At 39.8% G+C, this 23,458-nt stretch overlaps 5 protein-coding genes across 7 annotated transcripts; 2 read left to right on the top strand and 3 right to left on the bottom strand.

Moving 5' to 3' along the window:
• Positions 1–107: 107 nt before the first annotated feature.
• Positions 108–12,985, bottom strand: LOC108127352 (uncharacterized). 3 transcript variants are annotated; one of them, XM_017244376.3, is made up of 6 exons: positions 12,649–12,985; positions 6,103–6,266; positions 5,880–5,941; positions 5,117–5,294; positions 4,702–4,934; positions 108–995 (listed from the first exon to the last, which is right to left on the bottom strand). In XM_017244376.3, exons 2-6 carry the CDS (start codon positions 6,120–6,122, stop codon positions 232–234), a joined length of 1,257 nt encoding a protein of 418 aa, XP_017099865.2. In that variant the 5' UTR covers positions 6,123–6,266; positions 12,649–12,985; the 3' UTR covers positions 108–231. The 3 variants fall into 3 exon arrangements, with proteins under 3 accessions (XP_017099865.2, XP_017099864.2, XP_070133247.1); XM_017244375.3 differs by having other exon boundaries at positions 109–1,007; XM_070277146.1 differs by having other exon boundaries at positions 109–1,007; positions 12,710–12,985.
• A 558-nt stretch (positions 12,986–13,543) lies between these two features.
• Positions 13,544–14,136, top strand: lmgA (lemming A). The gene has a single exon (XM_017244374.3). It carries the CDS (start codon positions 13,879–13,881, stop codon positions 14,134–14,136), a length of 258 nt encoding a protein of 85 aa, XP_017099863.1. The 5' UTR covers positions 13,544–13,878.
• Positions 14,137–14,222: 86 nt separating this feature from the next.
• lmgB (lemming B) lies at positions 14,223–15,586 on the top strand. Its single transcript, XM_017244373.3, has one exon. The coding sequence runs from the start codon at positions 14,223–14,225 to the stop codon at positions 15,300–15,302; it is 1,080 nt and encodes a 359-aa protein (XP_017099862.2). The 3' UTR covers positions 15,303–15,586.
• A 1,579-nt stretch (positions 15,587–17,165) lies between these two features.
• Acer (Angiotensin-converting enzyme-related) lies at positions 17,166–19,755 on the bottom strand. The gene is made up of 4 exons (XM_017244372.3): positions 19,542–19,755; positions 18,915–19,479; positions 17,366–18,607; positions 17,166–17,306 (listed from the first exon to the last, which is right to left on the bottom strand). Exons 1-4 carry the CDS (start codon positions 19,590–19,592, stop codon positions 17,269–17,271), a joined length of 1,896 nt encoding a protein of 631 aa, XP_017099861.1. The 5' UTR covers positions 19,593–19,755; the 3' UTR covers positions 17,166–17,268.
• A 1,933-nt stretch (positions 19,756–21,688) lies between these two features.
• On the bottom strand, positions 21,689–23,259 carry Uba4 (Ubiquitin-like activating enzyme 4). Its single transcript, XM_017244285.3, has one exon. It carries the CDS (start codon positions 23,187–23,189, stop codon positions 21,834–21,836), a length of 1,356 nt encoding a protein of 451 aa, XP_017099774.1. The 5' UTR covers positions 23,190–23,259; the 3' UTR covers positions 21,689–21,833.
• Positions 23,260–23,458: the final 199 nt, after the last annotated feature.

Raw genomic sequence — 23,458 nt, 5'->3', positions numbered from 1 at the left:
TAATTTTTTTGTTTTTTAATTATTATTTTTTAATACTTATAGAAATTAAATAATTCTTTTAATGTAAAATTGTGTTTATTGTTTAATATCAATTTTGCAGATAAAATGAAGAACATACAATACTGAGGGGCGGATAAGGGCATATTTTAAGAAAATAATAATACAAAAAACACTTAACCGGGATAAAACATTTAAAAGTGGGTAATTGTAACAAGTACATGTATTTTTTTATTAGTCCACTTGCTTGCCCTCATCGCGATTACGTTTAAAGGACACGGAATGGATGAGCAGGGGCGGTAGGTTTCCTCGCAACATCTGGAGCCGCTTGCTCTTCTCCTTTTCAGGACGACGGATCTCGTCCTTGGAGGATCCCGGCGAGGCGGATGACGAGGCTACCGAGGGCGACATGGACGCCAGGGAACTGGCCCCAGGCAGAACCTCCGAACTCTGAGTCAAGAGCATGGCGGATCGGCGGAAGTAACGCGGCATGGAGTAGTCATCTTGGGTGGCCCGTGCCGCGTTTGCAGTTTGGATGGAGTAGAGGCTCTGGGAAACTCGGTACTTTTCGATTGTGGGTGTATCCTCGTAGTTCTTCGGCAGATTGCTGAACGATATGGAGGGCACCTCGGGCGTCATGCTGATCTGGCTGCCTCCGACAGTTCCGCTGATCGAAAATATGTCCGTTTCGCTGGCCGCCGACCTTACGTGCATGTGTGGAACGCTCTTGGCGGTTCGCAGGATGCGCTTCGGGGTGGTGTTCAGGCCACTGGGGTTGGGCAGCAGATGCGGGTGGCGATCAATGAGTCGCGGACGTAGTACCACCTCTTCCATGGCCTCCTCATCCTCCTCGGCCTTGTCGTCCTCCTTTTCCTCCTCGGCAATAGCCTCGAACTTTTTCGGGCTGAGGGTTGTTTGGCTGCCAGAGGGTGAGCACTCGGCGGAGTTGGAAGCCAGGGTGAATGTGATTCGCTTCTCCGTCAAACCTGGTTTCGAATCTGTGGCATCCCCTACAAGACAGAAAATGGGGAAATCTTTTAATAAAAGGGAAACCAGCTTAAAATGTTTAAAAATTGTAACATTTTATTAAAACTTAGACTATATTTTAGAGAAATCTTATATAGACATAAAGGCTCCTCAATAAAGATATAATATGCGTACATATTATATACTTTGCAAAGAATATTTATTTATATGCTACTCCAATTACGTTATGGAACTTCGGAATAAAAAATGAACAAGCGGATGACAAGTAAATCCCATAAAAGGTTGCCAAATAAGATAACGCTGAGTTCATGACAGATAGGAACAGTGTGGAAAGATACTATACCCCCTCATAAAAGGTATTCTGGAAACAAAATTTAACTATTCAGTAAATTAAATGACGTGAGTAAATGGTATACCTTCTAATAAAATATAAAAAATTTCCAACAACTACCATAGATATGATTTTGCGAACATATGGGGCTCTGAATTGCATTTTAAAAGTTTCATATATATTGAAACTTTAGTTTTTACTCATTTTCCAATTATAGATTCGAATGACAATGCTTTCATTTATAGATCTTCAGATATAGATTCAAATAACCCTGCCATCAAGGCACAGTACATTATAAAGATATTCGTATACAAATATTAACCAAAAACGATTAAAACCGCACGTCGTTCATTATCAGTAAAAAATTCCGATGCAGTCATATATAATTTAAAGATTATGTTATGACTTCACATATTAGCCATATTCGATCAAAGGAGGAACAATATGAAAGAAATTATATAATAGACTTAATATATCTTATAAATTTATTTTAATTCCCGGTACTGTGAGAGTACGAGACTACATAGTGTTTTTTTACATTTATGTAAAAGGGAAAAGGAATTAAGCATAAATTATATATATATTCTTGATCAGCATCAACAGCCAAATCGATGTAGTCGGTCATGAAAATCTATATGAACGTGTGAATGTCAGAGACTGAGCAAAACGATTTAGCATAAGGACTTATAATACCCAAGTGGTTCAATTTTGTTTAAACTTCAAAGCCGACGATTTTTAGAGAAGAAATTCACTTTTTAATTCTAATATCATTCAAGATTTTTCTGTACTTTGAAGAAACTATACTTTGAGAGTTAAAACTCCTTAATAAAAAGAAGGATTGGAAGAAGAGGGTACTGGGAATGCTACATTCGGGAATCATATAGTAGTACTTCTTGTTTCCACTTTTATTATAAAAAAGTACATACTAAGTCCCTCGTAATATTGTCATTCATTTTATTAAATATTTTACACTCACAGCCATAAATATTAGAATGCACTTTGTAGTTCTTAAAATTTTACGGGCTAAGTAGAAATCGTTATTAAATAAGTGATTTTTAAATGACTCGGCTGGAAGTATCAGTTTTTCCCATTTCGATATAAAAGCTTTAGCTTTAGTGAGTCTATTGTATTGTTCTGAGATTAATAAAGTGCTTTCCCTTAGTTTTGATAAGTCTTGCTTAATTGCAAAAATTGTGGGCACGTCTCGTGAAACAGTTGCTATTTCGTTAGTTAGCGTCCATAAATGTCACCCTTTGTATAAAAATGATACTGACGAAACTATATGACGCTATTGGGGAACATACCCAGCAACCAGTTCAGCCATAAAGTCAGTACAGATGTCCTAAGCTAGCGAATGAAACAAGTCATTATCATTAAAAAGAACAAAACGTGATGACAGTCATTATGATATCATTATGAACAAGCGTATTTAAAAAGTAGATCAGGAAACAAAAGCCCTAGAAAGCTTTGTTTAATTTTTACGATACAAGGCTTAATAATTGTTTATTGTTTTTCTTTGAAAATATTGGATATTGTGATAGCGTAAATTTGAGATAATCCAAACAAACTTCCAGGTATTCTACAAACAGCTGGGCATCGAAGAATGCACTTACAATTTTCTCTAATTTCTTACAAAATTATGGTCAATAAAGCAAATAAATAATAAATCAAGCAAACCCTGATATCAGTTATACACAAACAAACCAATTCTTATGAAAATATTGCCTTTATCAACTGAGAAAAACTGAGAAAATCATGAGTTTTTGTTTCTTATCTATAATTTCCTAAAAAGTACGAATATATTTCAGTCCAACTGAATAGTAGCGCCAAAAAGTTTCTATAAATATTCATATTCGATTGGTGTTTTTTTCGTTGTTAACATTTTTCTATAGCACCGATAAGGGGAATCGAAGTTTGACTAATTGGACCTGATTTGTTCCCAGACTGCAGTGGGAGTGGGCTCTGGGAGTGTACCTGGTACAGTGATTGCCTAATTTGTGAAAATAATGATAAATCATCGCCCTGCCTCACCGGCCGTAAAATCACCTGCAATTGGATCTGTTTTTTTACTTCCCTGATGCATTAAACCAATAAATAAATTAAAGCCAAATGGTTCTCAACTCCAGATGGAACCGGTACCTTGGGGCGCTGAGTGCGTCAGTGCGAAATAATGTTGTTAATTAAATTTAGCCACCGATCCAGGTTTGTTAATTTTCCACTCTTCCTCGTTTTAAGCTCAAATGAATGAAATTTTTCGAAAGACTAATGGATTAATGGAGGAGAGTCGTATGGTGGAGTTCGAAATGAGTCATAAATGTGGCCAAATTACGGAAAATTTCAATTCTGAAATTATCATAATTGGTTGATCAAATATTATGGTTTTATTTAGCACATTTTTTTTTAGTTTTTATTCTTTTCAAAATGATTTCTATATATCAGAGAAGGAATAATAAATTTTGTTTTATTTTTATATCCTTTCCCTAACAATTTTTGTGACTTTAATTGCTTGTGAAATCTTTGTAAACAATTTTAAATATTTGTATAGATATCAGTGACTGAAATTTGTTAAAACTGTTAAGTAATGTTTGCAAAGCAATTGTTTAAAGTGCACAGATCACTTTGCTAACTCACTTTAAAAATGAGTCACAGACTCATTAAGATGGTAGAAATTACTTTTGTAAGGCATTTAGACTTTAGAATTCCAAACAGAAACTAAGTGCGGATTAATATTATTATTTATGGGCTTTAATGAATACAATGTACAGTAAAATCTGATAATATGCATGTGGTATATAATTTTTATATGGCATATCGTTTGAAACTACACCTCCCATCAAAATGCTTACATCATAAAATGTTTTTAAGAAAACTTTATGAAAACTCAAACGGGTTTACCAGTTCTTATTTGGGACTAAACATTTACAAGGTCCAACAATTAAGACTTAAATATAATATTTTAAAGTTAACTAAAGTATGGGTCTTAAATATCTAGATAATACTAGGCACTGCAATCATTGCAGTGCTTACTCTTTATCGAATGTGTATAGTTGTGTTTGCAAGTCTTTCTGCTGTTGACAACACTTACAGCTAATTAGTTAATAATATTAAGTCACATTTTGGCGATATTGGTCACTCTCATTCTAAATAAAATATTTGCATGTATGTATATGCGAAAGTTTTTCAATCTTTGGCACAAATACTGTAAGTACCCCTTCTATTTCTTCAACATTGATTCGAGTGATGTCGAATCACTCAGCTCAGATAGAACTTGACCTTGGGCACACCGCTGCTTACGATGCTGCTGCTGCGGGTGCTCTTGCCGCTGCTTTTACCGTTACCCATCCCACCCAGAAGGGGGGTGTGGGCACCACTAGGGCCATCATTACCTTCCAGACGGCGCAGCAACCTCTCCTGGTCGCTGAGACGCGGAGTTGTCGGCATCTCGCGGTTCGGCGAATGGACCCCGGCCAGGTATGTCTTAGTGCTAATCCGGTTGAGCTTGGTGGGCTGATGGTCCTGGAAGATCTGCGAATTGGCGAACACGGCCAATATCTCCGGCCCCAGGGTGGGCACGTTGATCTGTGTCTCCCGACGATAGTCCTCCTCATGGATCTTGGCGCTAAACGGACCACAAACGAAAAAGAGAGGAGGATATGGACGTGAATAGGTATTGCCAACTTGCAGCCATCACGATATTGCCAATTAATCGCTAATCGATCGACTGCCTAACAAAGTGCGAACTGCGATTTTGGCTCGTTTGGCTCGTCGGATCGGATCGCAGTTTGATCTATCAATTAGTACCTCATTAAGCTCAGGCCCAGGCCGGAGTTTCCGTGCCGCATTTGGGGCTGATCGCAAATCGGTTGTGGCACTGTCAGTGAATTATTGTTGTCCGACGAGGCTGGCTGTATGCGTCCGATGATGTGTCCATTCTTTTGGGCTGCCAAGTAGTCCTCGTCGTCCTCGGGATTATAGTTAGCTGATATAGAAAATAGAGAATAAATATTAAGTTTATTAATATCTTATATTTCATATTATTCATATTCGTATTAATATGGCTCATATCATCAGATATCATTAGATAGATCTACATATTTCCTTAATTTTCTTATAGGAGCCTTAATAAAAGGAGTCTATTTATGAAAAATATAGCAAAATTAAATAATAATAAGCTTTTGTATGATTTATCTAAATTTTTAATTTAAAATTCCAAGTTCAAAAACAAAAAATATGAAAAAACTGCATGGATGGCTACCAGACCAGACGTTCAGCATACTCCCCTACATTCATAAAGCTACTCAATATTCAAATAAAAATTCAAAAAAATTATTTATTCCTCTTTTTGTTATGCTTGTTTTTTATGTACTTTTTTGTGGTTACTCCATTTGAAATGCCAAACACGTAAAATCGCACAAAGTCGCAGCGTATTGTGCGTTTCAAGATCTACTTCAAGTGTGTGTCAGTGATCGTACCGTATACCAGTGTATGTATGTTTTGCGGGTACCTGAGTGTACTCGCTCAGGTAACCGTCAACCGCCCAATTAAATCAGCGAACAAAACTTACCGATCGATTCATCGTAGCAAAAACGCTCCTCGAAGCAATTCCAGTAGAAATCTTCCCAACAGCTAAAAAGTTCAATGGTTAATAAGGAGCGGGAGAAGAAAAGGTGAAGAAATGAAAAACGCAATTCGGAATGTTAGCCAAGTAATTTGCTGGCCAACACCAGGCAGCAGACCTGGAAAATAGTTAAACCAACAACTACGAGAGGAAAAAAAAGTTTACTCACTTTTGACAGCAGCGGCACATTTTTGTTGTTGTTTTCCCTTTCTTTCCGACGGGTCTGTCTTTAAAAAATATTATATTTTTGTCAAGAGTCTCGTCTTTCTCCGCCACAGGAGAGAATCGAGAATCGGGTGTGTTGTAACAAGGCTTTGATTAATTTATTTTTTTCTGTTAAGGAAAATGATACGTTCGGGTTTTATTTGGGGAACGTGCGTGTGACTCGTTCCAGAAATTCGTGAACGCTACTGCTGTTGTTGTTGCCTCCACGGAGAGCAACAGGTTGACGTGGAGACAGGTTGACGTTTTATCGGCGAATGTGGCCCACAAATCGTATCTCCCGCTCTGATGGCTAGGCACTCGAATCGGCGGCGCTCTCTCCCCCTCAATTGGTACACTCAGAGAAAAACAAAGCACTAATTGTAAGCTTAGTGTTATACGAATTATTTTCCAACTATCTTAAATTATTTTTCTGTTGACAAATAAAATTATAAAAGACTTTAAATATTGTCCTTCAAAGATATAAATGTATAATATTTTATAGTTTCTCTCAGTGTAGTGAGCACCCGTATGGGTGCGCGCGTGTGTGATAAAAGCAAGTTGCTTTGCGAGCTACCGACCACAGGAGGAGCCCCAGCACTCTCCTGCTTTATTCACGAATTAATGAACCTCTCCACCAAGCCCCTATGGGTGGGGAGAGGAGCAGGCCGAGAGAGTGCACGTTTGATCGATCGCGCATGATAGATTACCGCAAGAGCAAGCTTTCGAGTCTGTTTTCGGCACTCTCTCCGATTCTCACCTACTCTCTCTCTCTCTTTTGGGCACTGTGGGTCAAGTCGTAAGACGAGTTTCCACCAGAGTTATCAGATTAAAATTGCCAAAAATTTTGGAATGCTCTTAATTTATGACTGTCTGCTATCAGTAGCGTATTTGATTCAGAATTTTATTAATGTGTAAATGACAAAATTTCTGCTTATTCATAAAATACAATTCTCAAAAATGTTAGCTTAAGGATGCGAGCTTTTAAGGTAAAGCTTAATTGTTTTTTTTTTAACAAACGCCAACTTTATGCCCACTGTATCCTGCTGCTGTATTGTGACACCTGCTCAAGCCTTACCGAGAATGTGTTGTTGGAGTAATTGAAACTTTTTAAACTTGCACCATGCACACAGCACGACGCTCACACAGATACTCCGATAACCTTACTACACATGTACCAGTGTTTGTCCGACTGAGTTTACTTAACGCTTTGAACGATAAGCGCTTCTGCAAATTGAGGCCACATTCCCTGCCCAGGTGAGTGTTGGTGTAGGGGCTGGGTGGTGGGGCAGAAAGATTCGTTGAGGGTTCCCCAGAGTAGGCATACTTTTAGGCTGCTGCTGATATTGATCTTTCCTAGCGAATCCAGGAGCTTATTCATAAAATCATATAAATCATGCATAAATCTTATCATGCATAATCTTATCGCCATGTAAAGTCTTATCGACTGATTGCTAATTGATTTTCAATGAGTTGATAATGGAAAAAACTTGAAAAAGTTCAATAAACTGAACCTTACCAACTAAGTCAATTCAAATACTGTTCATAGTTAAAACCATAAATTTATTTTCTTGCAATTTTCTAAGAATTCTTTAAAACGATTGAAATGGCCATATTATACATATATATTTTTTGACCAATTCTTTCTTTTATCTATCAAGTTCATTCGTGGAACTTAATCTCTAAGTGCAGATAAGTTAATTCCTTGTGTTATTTGTTATACGGTTTGGAGGTGTGAAGATCCAACGAAGAGTTGGCTAACCAAATATTTGGACGGTGTAACCCCCAACTACTCAGTTGAGAAACCTTTGCAAGAGTTCAAAGACCATAGCGAATCATGTGAGGACTAGCTACGACAATCGATCAATTGATTGTCTTTTGATAAAGCCGTAAACGTATAGCATTCATAGCTTTCGGCGACAGTTGAATTGAAAAGCGTTCAACACTCATTAAAGCCCGTAAGATAGCGTGGAGTGGCGAGTGGCGAGTGGGGGGCTATGGGGAGTAGGGCCCACGGTAATTGAATGTCAATCAGTTGCAATGAAATGAATAGCATGTACTTCGTTTGCTGCCTTTCTGTCGTTGATACTGTTACTGTTAGCCGTGTAATGCAATTTGTTGATGTTTACACGTTTTGTGCGTGAAGCTCATTTCAACCTGAATCGTGTTATACAACTAAAAGCGAGGGGAGTTTGGAAAGTTGTTGGTTAAGGAACAAATTCCCATAAATAATAAACAATACTATTCTCATAGCTAACTTATTATTCCCCTGATTCATAATTAAGTTTCTCTTTGGATTTATTTATTAAGCGGCTAGAAAATCTAATTTGCAATTAAAAACCAACTTGACATAAATTTCAATTACCTTGAAACAAGTCAAGCTACTTTGTCTGAAACTTAGTGGATAAAAATATAATAAGACCTACACAGCAAGTTCGAATAAGCACACATCACACCTCTTTTACTTTGGAAACAACATTAAACCGATCTCAGCAAAAATTAATTAATTTAGGTTACTTTAATGGTCTGTGAAAAGATTGCCATAAAAAACGTGCTAAATCTTTGAGAGCTTTTGTGGGTTGTTGGTTTTTGCCGTTTCACTGTACCGCCAACCTTTGAACTGACAACAATCGGCTTGGACCGCTGAATTGTCAAATTAAATCGCATGCCACAGGTACAATTTTCGGGCGAATAACTTCCGCATAAAGTGCAAAACAAATACAAAACCGAATTCGCGAACAATAACAATCGGATTACAATATGTATAATTTTACGAGTCACTCAAGCGATGCATGCAATGCAGGGAATTCTTTTATAAAAACCAAATAAAAACGAAACTGGAAACTGGATATAATAAAAATAACCCACTACATTTTATTTTTGAATTAGCTTTAAAGGCAAAAACAAAAATTATAAATATCAGAAAAAATAAGACTTAGGAAATGAACTTCTGTTATAATAACTTCGGAAAATTAGTTTTTCAAATTCCCTGACAATTTTCTTATATTTATTATCTTATAGTATATTATAATATATTATCTTTTAGATCTAATTCGCTTACTTTTTATGAGCCTGTCACTACCCATCTGAAACCCATTTGAACCCTCGCATTATACATACGTATAAAACATTTTACGACTTCCAAACGAGTTTTCTGGCATTAAAAAATGTACTGATGTATATTTATACTATACACATATAATATAATAAGCAGCAAAGTGAACATTATCTAGAACCCCTCACTGGAAAATCACCGAAATGTTAAGCGAATGTACGTTTTTTCTGTTTTTGCACTGCACAGGAGAAACGTGTATTGTATCTACATGATCTATTATAATATTCATTATTCACTTTATCGCTAGCTCGCTAAGTAGAAATTCAAATGAAGTTCCCACTTCATTGAATTGAGCTTTGCATTGTTTGAGATACTGACGTAGATACAACTTTATGTTTAATAAATAAAACAAGCTGCCCTAGTCTTGAGATTGGCTCGTAGAAAGTGTATCATTTTAGTTGAAAAAATTGAAATTTTTATTAAAAATTGCGCATATATTCCAGTTTTTTGTCTGTATGATATCCTGTACGCCTCTGCCTTAAAACCCTGGCAATAAGATAGTTGTTTGAAAAGTTTGGTTGAAGTCTGAGTGGGTATTATGGGAGTCTATTGATCTATAAAAGTTTATTGATCTGTCGCCTAAGATCTCCACTATGCGACTTCGACATATCAACAAACTGGCTTGTAGATCATTTTAGTTCCAAAATTCAAGACTTTAATACGATTGCAGACCAGTTTCCCCGCTGTATGATACCAGATACTTCTCTCATCCGACAAAAATTAAATTTGGAAAGTATTTAAAAAGGAAAACTTCATTCTATAAGTCCTGTAGTATGCTAGTATGCCTGTAGTAAACTAGTATGTTGATAATAAAGAATCTATACAAGTATTGTCGTTACACCATCATGTACTTCTACGAGTATCGAGTTCAAGAAATTACATCTTAATTTGATTATCAATCTGTGATTCCAAATATGGTTTTTGTATGTTGATGTTTGATTTGAGGTGTAAAGTGTAAATTACATCAAACCGGCACACGAAATCATTCATTCACACGCATCTGGTAACTGAGTGTCTGTCCATGCAACTGGCCAGAATTTTCAGGTCGTTCTCGACGGATCGCTGGCAGGTGTCATTAACCGCAGCCAGGCTCAGAGCTTGGATATAATATAATGGCTCGCTCGGTTCATGGTAAACTAAAAACCCCAGACGACAAGTGGCGTGCATTGGCCTCGTTTCAGCTTTTAGGCTTTGACAGGCATCAGGCATCGGCGAGTGACTTGTATTTCGATCGAGTTGGACTTGCCAGGCAAGCGAGTTTCTCTTGCCACAACACCCCCTTTCATCTCTCATCAGATCCCCCGTGTCGATCGCCCCCCAAAACTGTTTGCCACAGCAGATTTATTCTCGAACGATTTCATATATGTACAAGTGTATATCTTTTCATTTTTATAGAGCACGCGCTGACTTTTGTGTTGATCTTATTAATTAGCATCTGAAGCGTAATGGACCAAACAAATATTTTCAATTCGTGTCTGGTGGTTCGGCTCTTTGTGATCTGGGGTCTCTGGTCTTTTAAAAGACAAAATTGTAACTTTTACTGAAAAAGACTTTAAGAAAACTACTTTATGCTTTGATTGGCTTTGAGGAACCTCTAGTTCTCAACATTTTGCAATACTCAATGAATCCAAAATCTCACCTTGTTGCTCCACAACATTTACCGTTTACGTGCTGGGAACTCCAATCCCATGGTAACACGGAGATAATGGCAACAATTAATAACAAAGGTTCACTAAATTGTTTACCAAGTAATTGAAAAGGAAAAAAACACCTTGAGACCTTAAGTATTTCCAGCTTAAACGGAAAAGGTTTTTGCACTGATCTGTTCTCTAGAACCGATTCCCATGACATTAAGTTCCCTTTATTAAGGCAGTGAGTACGTTTTCATATTTTATGAATGAATGCAATTTATGTAGGCGATCTTCGATTTTAATTAAGCCGATTTAATTTTCTTATTGTGATCTTTTCAGTTCCGCGTCTGTATTTCTCTGGCTTTTTTCTCAGGTAAGTGACTCACAGGTGTCTCATAAGTAATTTTTTACTTGAATCATTCATTCAGTACACGTCTCTTGCTGAGAAGCTTCCTTAAAATACATTCTGTGCACAATATATATATATTTTTTGAAATGTATGGGAACATATCACGGCATAATCTGTGTTCTGGCAAGTATTTTGTTTATCAGCCTATTTGCTTCAATTTTTATCAGTAATCACTTGATTGTTCATGGCTATATAGCACTGGCACTAAAGATACGTAGGAGGGAACAGATTGTCAGACACCGGGGACTTTCGATAATGCAAGTCCCAGACAAATTTTGAAACTAGACTGTTGAGTTTGGAAAGGGCTCTGACGAAATTTGATTTGGAGCTTTTGGCTTTCTATGATATGACAATTTTGTTGTGTGTTAACAGATAATAGATAAGATATGGCTAAAGGAAGAATGTTAACGACATGTCAACTAATCGCCAGGATCTGGTAATCAATCAAAATTGCGTAGCAGGGCTTGATAAGCGGTACATATTAGAGATCACTTTTTAGCGGCATTTTGGGTGACTCCGAATACTGACCTCATGATGATTCAGAACTATATATTGATAGAGGATTCTCTTTAAAATAAATAATTGTGGTTTTTTTTTATTCTGAGCATGACTTAGCTGACAAATATGTTCAATCTATCAATATCAACATTCCATTCCTTAAGAAACTTCTGAAAAATATTCCAGGAATTGTAAATGAATGATTCATTCATTCGGCTAGCTTTATTTGATTGTAAATTGTTTATTTAGTTTCATCTCGGACCTCTGATAAAGTGTTAAATTGTCGGCATATGAAAGTCGCATCTTTCGGTTTTGTTTGTTTATTAGCAGAATTTTATGGATGGACGAGACACATGACAAGGCAAGACAAATCAAAGTGAAATAAATCGCAAATTTCCAAATGAAATTTCGCATTTTGCAATCGAAGCTCGCACTGCCAAGATGCCTGCTATGGGAGGCGAGTGTCTGTATTGGAACGTGATTCGAAGAATTCGAGAAAATCCCGGGCCTGGCCAAAACCGGAACACCAGAAGCGGCAGAATCTCCTTGCAAGGCAGCTAGCAAAACGGTTTTAAGTTTTCCCATCACAGCAACCACATGTTTTAAATGGGATGGAATAATGGGGGAGAGGGGCCGGCCAAGAGTGCAATAAACTACAGCATAAGTTCTTTATGTTAAATAATTGCCATCAGAGGGGGAGGGGTGTTCCTTCGCCTGACGTTGTTCTTGGAGAATCACGCGGCTCTGCCTTCAGGGTCAACAACGTGTTGCACAGTGTAGTCGTTGTTTTTGTTTTGTATTAAATTTTGCACCGTGCGTGTATGGGTGTATTCAAGTGCGTTTTCAATTACAGGTTCTTACAAAAACGATGTTTTTTTTTATCCACTCTCACAAGACGTTCACTTCACAACTTTTGTTTGACCTTTTTTTCCAGCGGCTTTTTACTCCTTTTATGCACTCTTGGAGTTTTTTCTTTAAGTTATTGCACAACTTTCAATAAACTCCTTTCGTATGCACTTTTTTCGATTTTTTTTGTTTTAAAAATTCAGTCCTTTTTTAAGTCAAGCTTCGCGAATCGGGGCTTGAACTGCGTCACAATAATAAAACACACAACAAACTTTTGGCGTGATCGCAACAACAAAACAAATAAAGCTCGCCAGTCGAGGCAGCATGCGCGCACGTCTTTCGGGTTTAAAAATCGTCGGCTGACTAATTCGGCCCGAGTGAACGGGGGACGACGGCAACCCAACAACTCCAAAACCCCCAACAGCCCCCGCCACACAATCAAAGCAGCCCGAAAGCCCCATCCAATCGGATCCGGTGGAGCATGAGCTTATGCTTTCGGTTTCGGAAGTTAAGACGGCTGATTAAATGATCTGACCTGGGCTCCGACCTGCCGATGATGGTGTTTTGTCGAAAATCAAAATTGATGGCCCTCGTGGTCGGAGCGGGCCATGAGGATGTGGCCATGATAATGAACTTGGTTTTTACCTGGCCTCTATTTTTGTTTATTCTTAAGCAAAGTTAAGATGTTTTATTTGAAACTGTTTTAAATTAGAAGAATTGTTTAGGAATTTAAGTTATTTTATTTAAAAAAACAGCATTACAAGAATAAAGGTTACAAAATTTGTATAGCTTATAATTATGTCTTAAAATTAAAAATATATCTTTAATTTCTTATTAATAACTACTTTCTGCTTAAAAACACAAAGAAATTAAAATGTCTTTGAAAAAAACTCTATATTTTAACATCTGGCCTAACAAAAACATTCAAAACAAAACTTTGAATAAAATTTCAAAAAATAATCAAATAAAACCCCAAAGATTATCGATTGGTAAAACTATCGGCACACATTTATCACGAAGTTCCATCAAGAGGGTGCACTGCTTATCGATACTTCAGTCTCTTGGCCACCACTACGCTCGACCTATTTTTCAGAGGGGCAGCTTAAAGAAAAAAGCAATATTTTGCGAAAAAACTGCCATAACCATTCCATACGCACCAATTTAAAGGAGGAAAGGATAAAATCTATGCTAGGCACTGGAATAGCGGGGAGAGCGACCATCACAGCATAAGCAAATGTGCGCAAAATGAAAGTAACAATCAAGTCATGGACGGGAGTTGCAACTTGGCGTTGGATAGCGAATGACGAGAACTGCGGTATCTGTCGCATGTCCTTCGAGAGCACCTGCCCGGAGTGCGCGCTGCCCGGTGACGACTGCCCACTCGTGTGGGGTGTCTGCTCGCATTGCTTTCACATGCATTGCATTGTCAAGTGGCTCAACCTGCAACCGTTGAATAAACAGTGTCCCATGTGCCGCCAGAGCTGGAAGTTCAACATACACTAAACATTCTAGCTAAGTAATTAAATCATCATCATCAGCAGTTGCAGCAGCAGCTATATCCGAACGACGAACCAAGTAAGCTTTATCGAATGATGGAAAACACTGAAGCCCAGCAGCATTTGACGGGTCTGCCCCCACTGCCAAAAAGTTTGAGTGCAGCTGCAGCTGCTCCCGTTGCTGTTTCCGTATCCGCTTCCTCGCATTCGCGCACTGCATCGCCAGCTTCTAACGTGGCTGCCTTGACCGCTGCCGCCGGTGAACTCTACTTGGGCCCATCCACCTCGTCAGCGGCCAGGAATCGCAGTTACAACGGACACAACCACAGCCAGCGGCATGGCAGCCTCTCATCCACACAGGAGTCGCTCAGCGATCGCGAATCTGTGCACAGTCGCGCCTCGTCTACTCATAGTGCGGGTGCAGGCCACACGCCCACCAACAGCTCAAGCAGTACAGGTGCCACCTCGTCAACCATCGACAACCAGCTGGCTATTCTGCGCCGCGAGATGTATGGCCTGCGCCAACTGGATCTGTCGCTATTGTCGCAGCTTTGGGCTCTGAATGAGTCGATACAGGGATTTCGGGTGTTTCTGCAAGAGCAGGATGCCCTGTCGCCGCCGTCGCGATCACGCACGCCATCGGATGCTAATTCGCTGTCGTCCGACGAAGAGGACGATGGATCCTATGCGCCAGTAACGGGAACCAAGCTAATGGAAGCGCCTGGAGGCCCGGGACCTGGAGCGGCTGGATCCAGAACCATAGCTTCGCCGGCAGCTAGCGGAGGACTACCTACGAAACTAGCAACGGGATCGACCACTTCTCATGCTTCGACCAGCTCAAATTCTGGAACCTCAGGCTCCTCTTCGGCTGCCTCCTCGATGGGCAAGCATCAGCAACAACAACAGCAGCAGCAAACTGGCCATTACAACCAGAGACCAGCTCCACCACCCGCACCACCAGCCCAGCACAAGGCGCATCCGCAGCTACCGAGGATCCTGCAGCAGCGGATGAGACAGGCACCGCCCCCGCCGCCACCCACACGGCCCAAAGGAAGCGGAGGTGGCGGAGCCAGCACGAGCAGCAGCAACCACAGTATCAGCAGTGTCACCCAGCCACAGTCTCACCCACACCAACATCCCCATTCACACGCCCACCACTCGCGCCCCGTATGACAAAACCCGTTCTTGGACTAAGCCCAGTTCAAGAACAGAAGATTCACGTCAGCAGAAAATTGGAAAATAGCAGCCGCTGCCAATACTTCGGAAAGGGTCAATTAGACGACATTTCTTCAAGAGTCAATTCAAATTCAAGTGCAGAAAACTCACTCACTCCACCACTCATTTCATGAAGCTTGCCATGCTCCTCCATTTCGTTCGTTCTTGGTGTCGAAACATAAGGAAAACAAAAATGTTTATACAAGTTTTTGGAAAACAATGAAAAATGTATTTAAATGTAAGCGCGAAGCATTTTTCATGTTTAAATAATATTAAATAATTAACGCAAGAAATTTGTATTCAATAATAATCGCTAAGTAGTAAAGGATAAGATCCTTATATGCATCTATGTATTACTCCATTTGTATAAACATAAATTGAAAATGCTTGAAACTCTGAAATGCATCAAGTTCATAGATCTAGTTCCATTATTTGCGTTGACTCTTAAATGATTTGTTAGAATGCAATGATACTATCCAACAAAAACTAATTCAAATTGTTCCAAACTCACTTAGCACTAACCAAAACTAAACTCTTGGCCTACGTATTTGGATAACTGATATGATTTTATAGCCCTGATAAGTCTTAGTTTCCCCGATGAGAATTCGACGGAAAGAATAATATTTATATATACGAAATACGAAATGCATCTGTATCTCAAAGCAAAAACTAGCTGATCTTACTGTTAGTCAAATAATCCTATCATAAACACTCCTGCATCTAGGCATATATATGTAAAGCTCAAGTATTGGAGCAAGTCCCCCGAGCATTTGTACAATGCGCTGCACAACTGTGATGCTGTTTCTTAAGTTTCTTCAACTATAAGGAAACTTAATGAATAGCTTTACAGTTTTGAAAGGCATTGCTAAAAATATATATACTAAATATACGTATACAATTTTTACCATAACAGTTAAAAAAAAAGGTTTATTGAAGGAGCCTCCCTAAATACTACCGAGTATTTCCCATATCACGCAGCAACAAACGGGAGATTGTGAAATGAAACAAGATTTACATATATGTATTACCTAATCGAAAATTGAAATTTTCCAATATTTATTGTTAGTTCTTAGTGTCACTCTTTTATTTCCTGAAACTCGATATTCCTTGAAATCCTAACTAAAATTTTTTACACCTAATGAATGAAGATAAACGATCAAATTCCACACAATTCTCTAGTTTTGTTTTATCCAAAATACACTTCCAATTACTAGTTGCAACTACTAATCAAAATCAAAATCAGAAATCAAGTATTTAACTGAAACATCGACAAACACAAATATACATATTCTGCAGCATAAGACCCAAAAATGAAGTCGGTGAGAACTTTGAATAACTTGGTTAAATTACAAAATAAAACCTTTTTTTGTTTCAATTTAAAAAAAAGAGTTCAGATCAAGATCAATTTATTCTATTGACATTTATCAAAAAAATACTTTTAAATTTTACCATCCTTTATCTGAGCTATTCGAAGTTTCGCATCAGACACTAAAATCATCAAAAACACCCATTTGAGATGAACTTTTGAGAGCTTTTGCTGTTTATATTGAACATACAGGATTATAAAAGGATATACACAGATCAAAAATTATAAAACATTGTGTGTGGGATTGTTTAACTGAAACACTTTAATCGAAAATTGGGATGAAATCACAATCTTATAAACAAAATAATTTTGACAATTTTTTGTTTCGATGGCAAGAGGATGATATCGTTATAAAGTGTATTATGTAATGGAAAATTGATTAATGAAACGAACGAAACGATACGAATGAATCGATACAATAAATATCAATTTAAATATCAATTACGCATTTTGAATTGTACAATTTATAAAAGTTTATGTTTATTTTATTGCTTTTGATGAAAGACTAAACATAGTGTCTTGTGGAGTTTTTAAAAAAAATGTAAGTCAAGTTGTCAGCTAAGTGCTGAAAGTACCGCAGCAGTCCGAAGGAATTTCTGTAAGAACAAGTATAAGGTTAGCTTTTGGATTTAAAAAAAATTATTCTTCCACTCACTATTTGTTTGGCTCCAACCTAGGGGAACTCCCAACCGGCTGTTCTCCCTCTTCAGCCATTGGTAAAGTGGATCAAAGTATTCCAGCAGAGCTGAAGGATCCATCTCAGTCTCGCCAGTGAACTCCTGGAGCACCTCCTTCCAGTGGCGGGAGCTGCCCTTGGAGAGGAACTGGCTCAGTGCCCGACCCGCCGTCTTGCTGCCGAAGATGTCGCAGTTGTCCAGCGTGAGTTGACTGTCGTCCGGCGCATATTGTCCGGCCAGGCGGCATAGAGCCTTGTGGAACTGGAACTGGAAGATGTGGGCGGCAAAGTATCGCAGATACTCGACATCAGCATCCACATGGTACTTGGCCGTCGCATCAAAGTCCTTTTCCGTGCGGGCTACAGGCGGCTCAATGCCTCCATACTCCGATCGCATTTGCCAGAAGCCGCAGTTCCATTGGGACTCATCCAATTCGTTGCGGAACACGGCATACCGATACTTATCAACGGCATAGCCAAAGGGAAGGAATACAATCTTCGAGAGCGCCTGCTTGAAGAGTTGGTTGATGCGACTCTTTTCGTCCAGTCGGCCGTTCTCTATCAGGCCTATGGTTTTCAAATGCTTGGCAGACATAACCGACAGAGCGATGACATCGCCCACAGCTTCATGGAATCCGGGATTGGGAGCTCCCCTGAACACAGCCGGCTGCTGTTCGTATTGCAGATAATACTGGATGTGACCCAGTTCGTGGTGCACCACGTAGAAGTAGTGGTTATCCACCTCGGTACACATCTTGATCCTTACATCGCTGTCCTGATAAAAGTCCCAGGCAGAGGCGTGGCAAACCACCTGACGTTCCGTTGGGCGGGTGAGCATGCTTAGGTTCCAGAAGCTGGAAGGCAGGGGGCGCATGCCGAGTGATTGGAAGAACTGATCTCCAAGCTCAAACAGTTTCTGCACCGTGTATCCCTGACGCTCCATCTCGGTCTTAACGTCCACGAATGGCTTCTCCGGGTATGGGGTGAACAAGTCAATTACCTCGTTCCACGACTGCCCCCACATGTTGCCCAGCAGGCTCATCGGTATGTTGCCCTCAGCCGGGACTACGTCCGGACCATAGTGCTGCCGTAGGCGGTAGCGCACGTAGCCATGGATTTGTCTGTAGAAGGGGAGCAACTGCTTGAAAGCGGCATCAAGCTGCCGTTCAAAGTCGGTGTCCTCGTAGAATTGCACCCAATAGTCGGCGTAGGAGGGATAGCCTATAAATCAGAAATATACAACCTCATTATGGAACTTTTGAAATTTTACGTAAAAAGTAATATGAGCGATAACCTTAGGGCAAAAGTCTATTAAATAATACTATAAATAATTGTATAGCTGATAATAATGTATTAATAGTTTTAAGATTTAGTGGCATTATTGGATAGCCCTGGAGAAAATAAAGTGGAATAATCACTCTACTTTTTTGAACTGATAGCTGAGGATAGCCAAACATATAAAATGCTATTTCTGTATTTAAACCTTCCCCCTTACAGGTCAGACAGGGGTTATCGAGGCATCACTTACCATTCAACTGCGCCGCCTTACGCGTTAGTCTTACGTACTCGGCAAAGTGCTCCCGCATGGGAGTGCCCGCCTTATCGTACCACTCCCGCCAGTACCAGGCCAGCTCCGCAGGATCCCTGCTGTGGGACAGGCGCTCCTGGATTTCCGGCTCCAGGGCCAGCGAGCAGTCGCTTTTGTTCGTGTAGGAGCACACATTAACTGTGGCGTAGTTGGACTGCATGGAACTGATGGCGTTCTGCAGCGCTAGGTAATCCTCTGCACTCAAAGCGGAGGCACCCAGCTTAGAGAGGTGCTCGGCTTGTCGACGAATGTTTGCGTCCTCCGACTGGGCATAATCGGAGGCCTTAATCGTCTTCGCCAGACGTTTGTTCAATTCCGCATTACGGGCATAGACCTCAATCATGGCTTGACGGTTCTCCTCCGTAACATTGGTGTTGTAGGTGTACCCGGAGAGGAACTCTTCGTGATACCGCCTTCTCAGCTGCTCGTTCTCCAGTTCGAAGAAGCGTCGGGCTTCCAGCACAGAGGCCGAGCAGGAATTACCCATGGACAGTCCATGGGGCAACTAGAGACACAAAGGTTTAAATATAAAACCATATATAGGGATCCGATATATGTAGTACTAACCCACAGCAAGAGAACTAGCCAAATGGCCAGCATCCCGCTTTTTAGAAACATCTCCTTGTTTTCACCGCCTGACCCAGTTCCAGTAGCCCTTATCTCTTTACGGCCTGCTACTTTGCACTTTTAATTTAAATATTCTAACACAAAATAACGAGGCGAACAGGGGCTATTTTTCCAAAGACTGCTATGTCTGCCGTGCCGGCATCGAGTGAGTGTCGTTTTGAGATGCTAGAACTGCTTATATAGGAACGTTTGAAGTTCCAGCGCAGTATTGCAACGTAGTGTTGCTAACAGTACATGAAAATGGCTAAGAACAGATCGGGTAATCTTTTGAGGAAAATAAGTTAAATACATATATGTAATTATTTCATAATAATAATACAAAATAAATAAAAATACGATTCTTTAAATTCTATAAAAAAACATATTTTACTTTGGTCTTGTTTTGATTTTTTCTTTAATGTCGTTTTCAAGAATTTAAAATATAAATTATATTTTTATATTAATAAATGTTAATTTTTAATAAATATAATTATAAATATATATTTATTAGGAATTAAAATCCTAAAATTTCTGTCTTCGGATGCGATAGCCAAATGAGCTGCACTGACTTGAAATATACATTGTATACATTTTGTATTCTCGATATCGATACAAAATTTGAACTGCTTTGGGTCTCACATTCATTCGCAATCAAAGTCGTGTCAGACGGCTGAAATTTAACACCTGCCCGCCAATCTACCTGAAAAATTTTTTTTTTCTAAAACACATGCATGCTGCACTATGAGCGGCTCGATGCTTGCTTTGGATTTCAATGGGTTTTTCATTTTATTTTAGTTGTTAAATTTTGGTTCAAAAACACTAGTCCTTTTTTTATACCCTTGCAAAGGGGATTTTAATTTTTTCCAAAAGTGTGCAACGCAGTGAAGGAGACATATCCGACCCTATACAGTATATATGTATATTCTTGATCAGGATTACCTCCTGAGTTGATATGAGCATGTCCGTCTGTCCGTCTGTCTGTTTCTACGCAAACTAATCTCTCAGTTTTAAAGCTATGGACTTGAAACTTTGCACACACCCTTCTTTCCTTTGCACGCAGTATATACATATGTAAGTCGGAAAGGCCGGCATCGGCCGAGTATATCCTATAGATTCCATATAACTGATTGATCGTAAATGGTATAACTTTGGTGTTTTTAAAGTTAGAGAGTTAAAATTTTACACGAGAGCTATTTTTGGCAATATATGGCATAGTGATGTCTATATCTTCCCCAATTCTCATCCGATTCTTCACCATTCTGCATCAAAATCCTCAATCAAAATATTTTTTAGATTGTTTGTCCATTTATCGTTTTAGGGCCCCCAATGAGGGCTATATCTTCCCCAATTCTCATCCGATTCTCAAGCGGAGTACCTTACACGATTTCTGAATCGATTCTTCACCATTCTTCTGCCTCAAAATCCTGAGACAAAATATTTTTTAGAATATTTGTCCATTTTTCGTGGTCCTTTCAAGATCTCTTGAAAATGTGGTGTTTCTCTATAGGGCCCGCAGTGATGGCTATATCTTCCCCCCAATTCTCATCCGAATCTCAAGCGGAGTACCTTAAAAGATTTCTAGATCGATTATCCACCATTCTGCTTTAATATCCTGAGACAAAATATTTTTATACCATTGCATAGGGTATTATAATTTTGTCCAAAAGTGTGCAACGCAGTGAAGGAGACATATCCGACCCTATACAGTATATATGTATATTCTTGATCAGGATCACCTCCTGACTTGATATGAGTATGTCCGACTGTCCGTTTGTCTGTTTCTACGCAAACTAGTCTCTCAGTTTTAAAGCTAACGTCTTGAAACTTTGCACACACCCTTCTTTCCATTGCACGCAGTATATAAGTCGGAACGGCCGGGATCGGCCGAATATATCGTATAGCTATAACTTTGGTGTTTTTAAGAGTTAGAGAGTTTACATTTTACACGGGAGCTATTTTTGGCTAAATAATACGACATGCCTAATTTCATAAAGATCGGCCAACTATATCCGATGTTTGCGATACATATCCGGTTTTAACTGCAAGGGTATATCAACTTCGGCTTCGCCCAAAGTTAGCTTTCCTTTCTTGTATTTAATATTTCCTTTATTATTCAAGATACAATTATAACAATATACGAAAAAAACGTAAAGAATATACAAATTAAGAGAGAAACGTTGTACAAATGAATTAGGAAATCAAAAAAGAATAATTCTACATTCTTAAATATTCGACTGTATATTATTCCGGGGGTCAGTATATGGGAAAACTGGGATCCACCTTGTGCGTCCAAGCGTGCAATCCACCAATAATATCTCGAATGGAATGCACTGGGAATCGATTGCGTACGTGCTGCACGGCAATCTGGGAGTCATTGCCTCGTCGGCAAAGCAATATTATGGGCAACTGAGTGTTCTCTAGTTGCTTGGGAAAGCGTTTCAGATAGCTGTCATCGAGGATTTCGGCTAGTGGCACATTCACAGCATCGGGCAACTGACAAATCTCAAATTCTGCCGGCTGTCGAACATCAATCAACAAGTGAGGTTGCTCCTGTACTTTGTTCCGGTACTCCTCCACATCCAGGCGCTCTTCCGCAGCTAGCAGTTGCAGTGGATTATCCTTGTCTGTTGCATGCATCCCGCAGAAAAGTTCATAGTCGATAAGTTCCGTGATCAGTGGCTGAGCGGAACAGACATGGCAATTAGGCCGCTTAGACCGAATTCGAATGTTACGGAACAGACAGCTGCTGCCATCGAAGATGAGAAGGCGACCAGCCAGTACGTCGCCAAGACCGACAATCACCTTAATGGCCTCCAAAGCTTGCATGGCCCCGATAGTTCCGGTAACAGCACCCAGAACTCCCCCATCACCGCAGTTGGTCACTGCCTCTGGAGGGGGCGGCACTGGGTAGATGCACCTATAGCAGGGTCCATTTCCATAGCAATAGACGGTCAGCTGCCCATCCGTTTTCAAGGCACTCCCGGACACTAGAGGTTTCCTTAGCATCACACAGGCGTCGTTTAGCAGATACCGCGTAGCCACGTTGTCGCTGCAATCCAAAACCACATCATAGGTGCGAATGATGTGCATGGCATTCCGACTGTTCAATAGCCTCGTGTGGCAGCGAATCTCGCAATGCCGATTTAGTTCCAGAAGGGCAATCCTTGCGGATTCGGCCTTGGACATGCCGCATCGCGCTTCCGAGTGTAGGATTTGTCTGTGGAAGTTGCTCCGCTCTACCTCGTCGTAATCGATAAGACCCAGCTTTCCGCAGCCAGCTGCAGCAAGGTACTGTGCTGCCGGACACCCCAATCCTCCCATGCCTACGATAAGAACGGAACTGTTCTTTAGCCTCAACTGGCCTTGGACACCGAAATCGGGGAGTATCAGTTGCCGGCTGTACCGAGCGATGTCGTCGTTACTCAGTTGAGTGTGGCACACTCCTCCATTGGAGTCCGGATGAATATCGTCCTCGTCTCCGTTGGCTTCTGAAATAGTCGTTTCCAGATCGCGCAGACATTGCTCCTTCCTATTCAGCGCCGCTCGTAGCTCAGCGATCTCCCGTTTAAGCTTCGTTCGCTCATTCTCCAGTGCTTCGGAGTCGATCATTGAAGTGGCGGAGTTTGTCAACAATGTGATTACAATTAATATTTTGAAGTAAGAAGTCAGCTGATTCGCCGGTCTTAGCGATGGGAAATAGCAGTGTTTGAATATCTCATGCGAGAAGAACGGGATGCCTATTTTTGGATATACATATGTATGTTAATACAAACACAATATTGAAACATCTAGCATTATATTTAACTTTTATTTTCGTTAATAACTACAAAAACATAAAAAAATATATTCATCCTTAATCCATCTCAGCACTATCGATA

The sequence above is a fragment of the Drosophila bipectinata genome, chromosome 2L (genome assembly GCF_030179905.1).
Source record: "Drosophila bipectinata strain 14024-0381.07 chromosome 2L, DbipHiC1v2, whole genome shotgun sequence".
Classification (NCBI taxonomy): Eukaryota; Metazoa; Arthropoda; class Insecta; order Diptera; family Drosophilidae; genus Drosophila; species Drosophila bipectinata.
The sequence above is the reverse complement of the archived record's forward strand: the minus strand, read 5'-3'. Positions and strand labels throughout refer to the sequence as shown.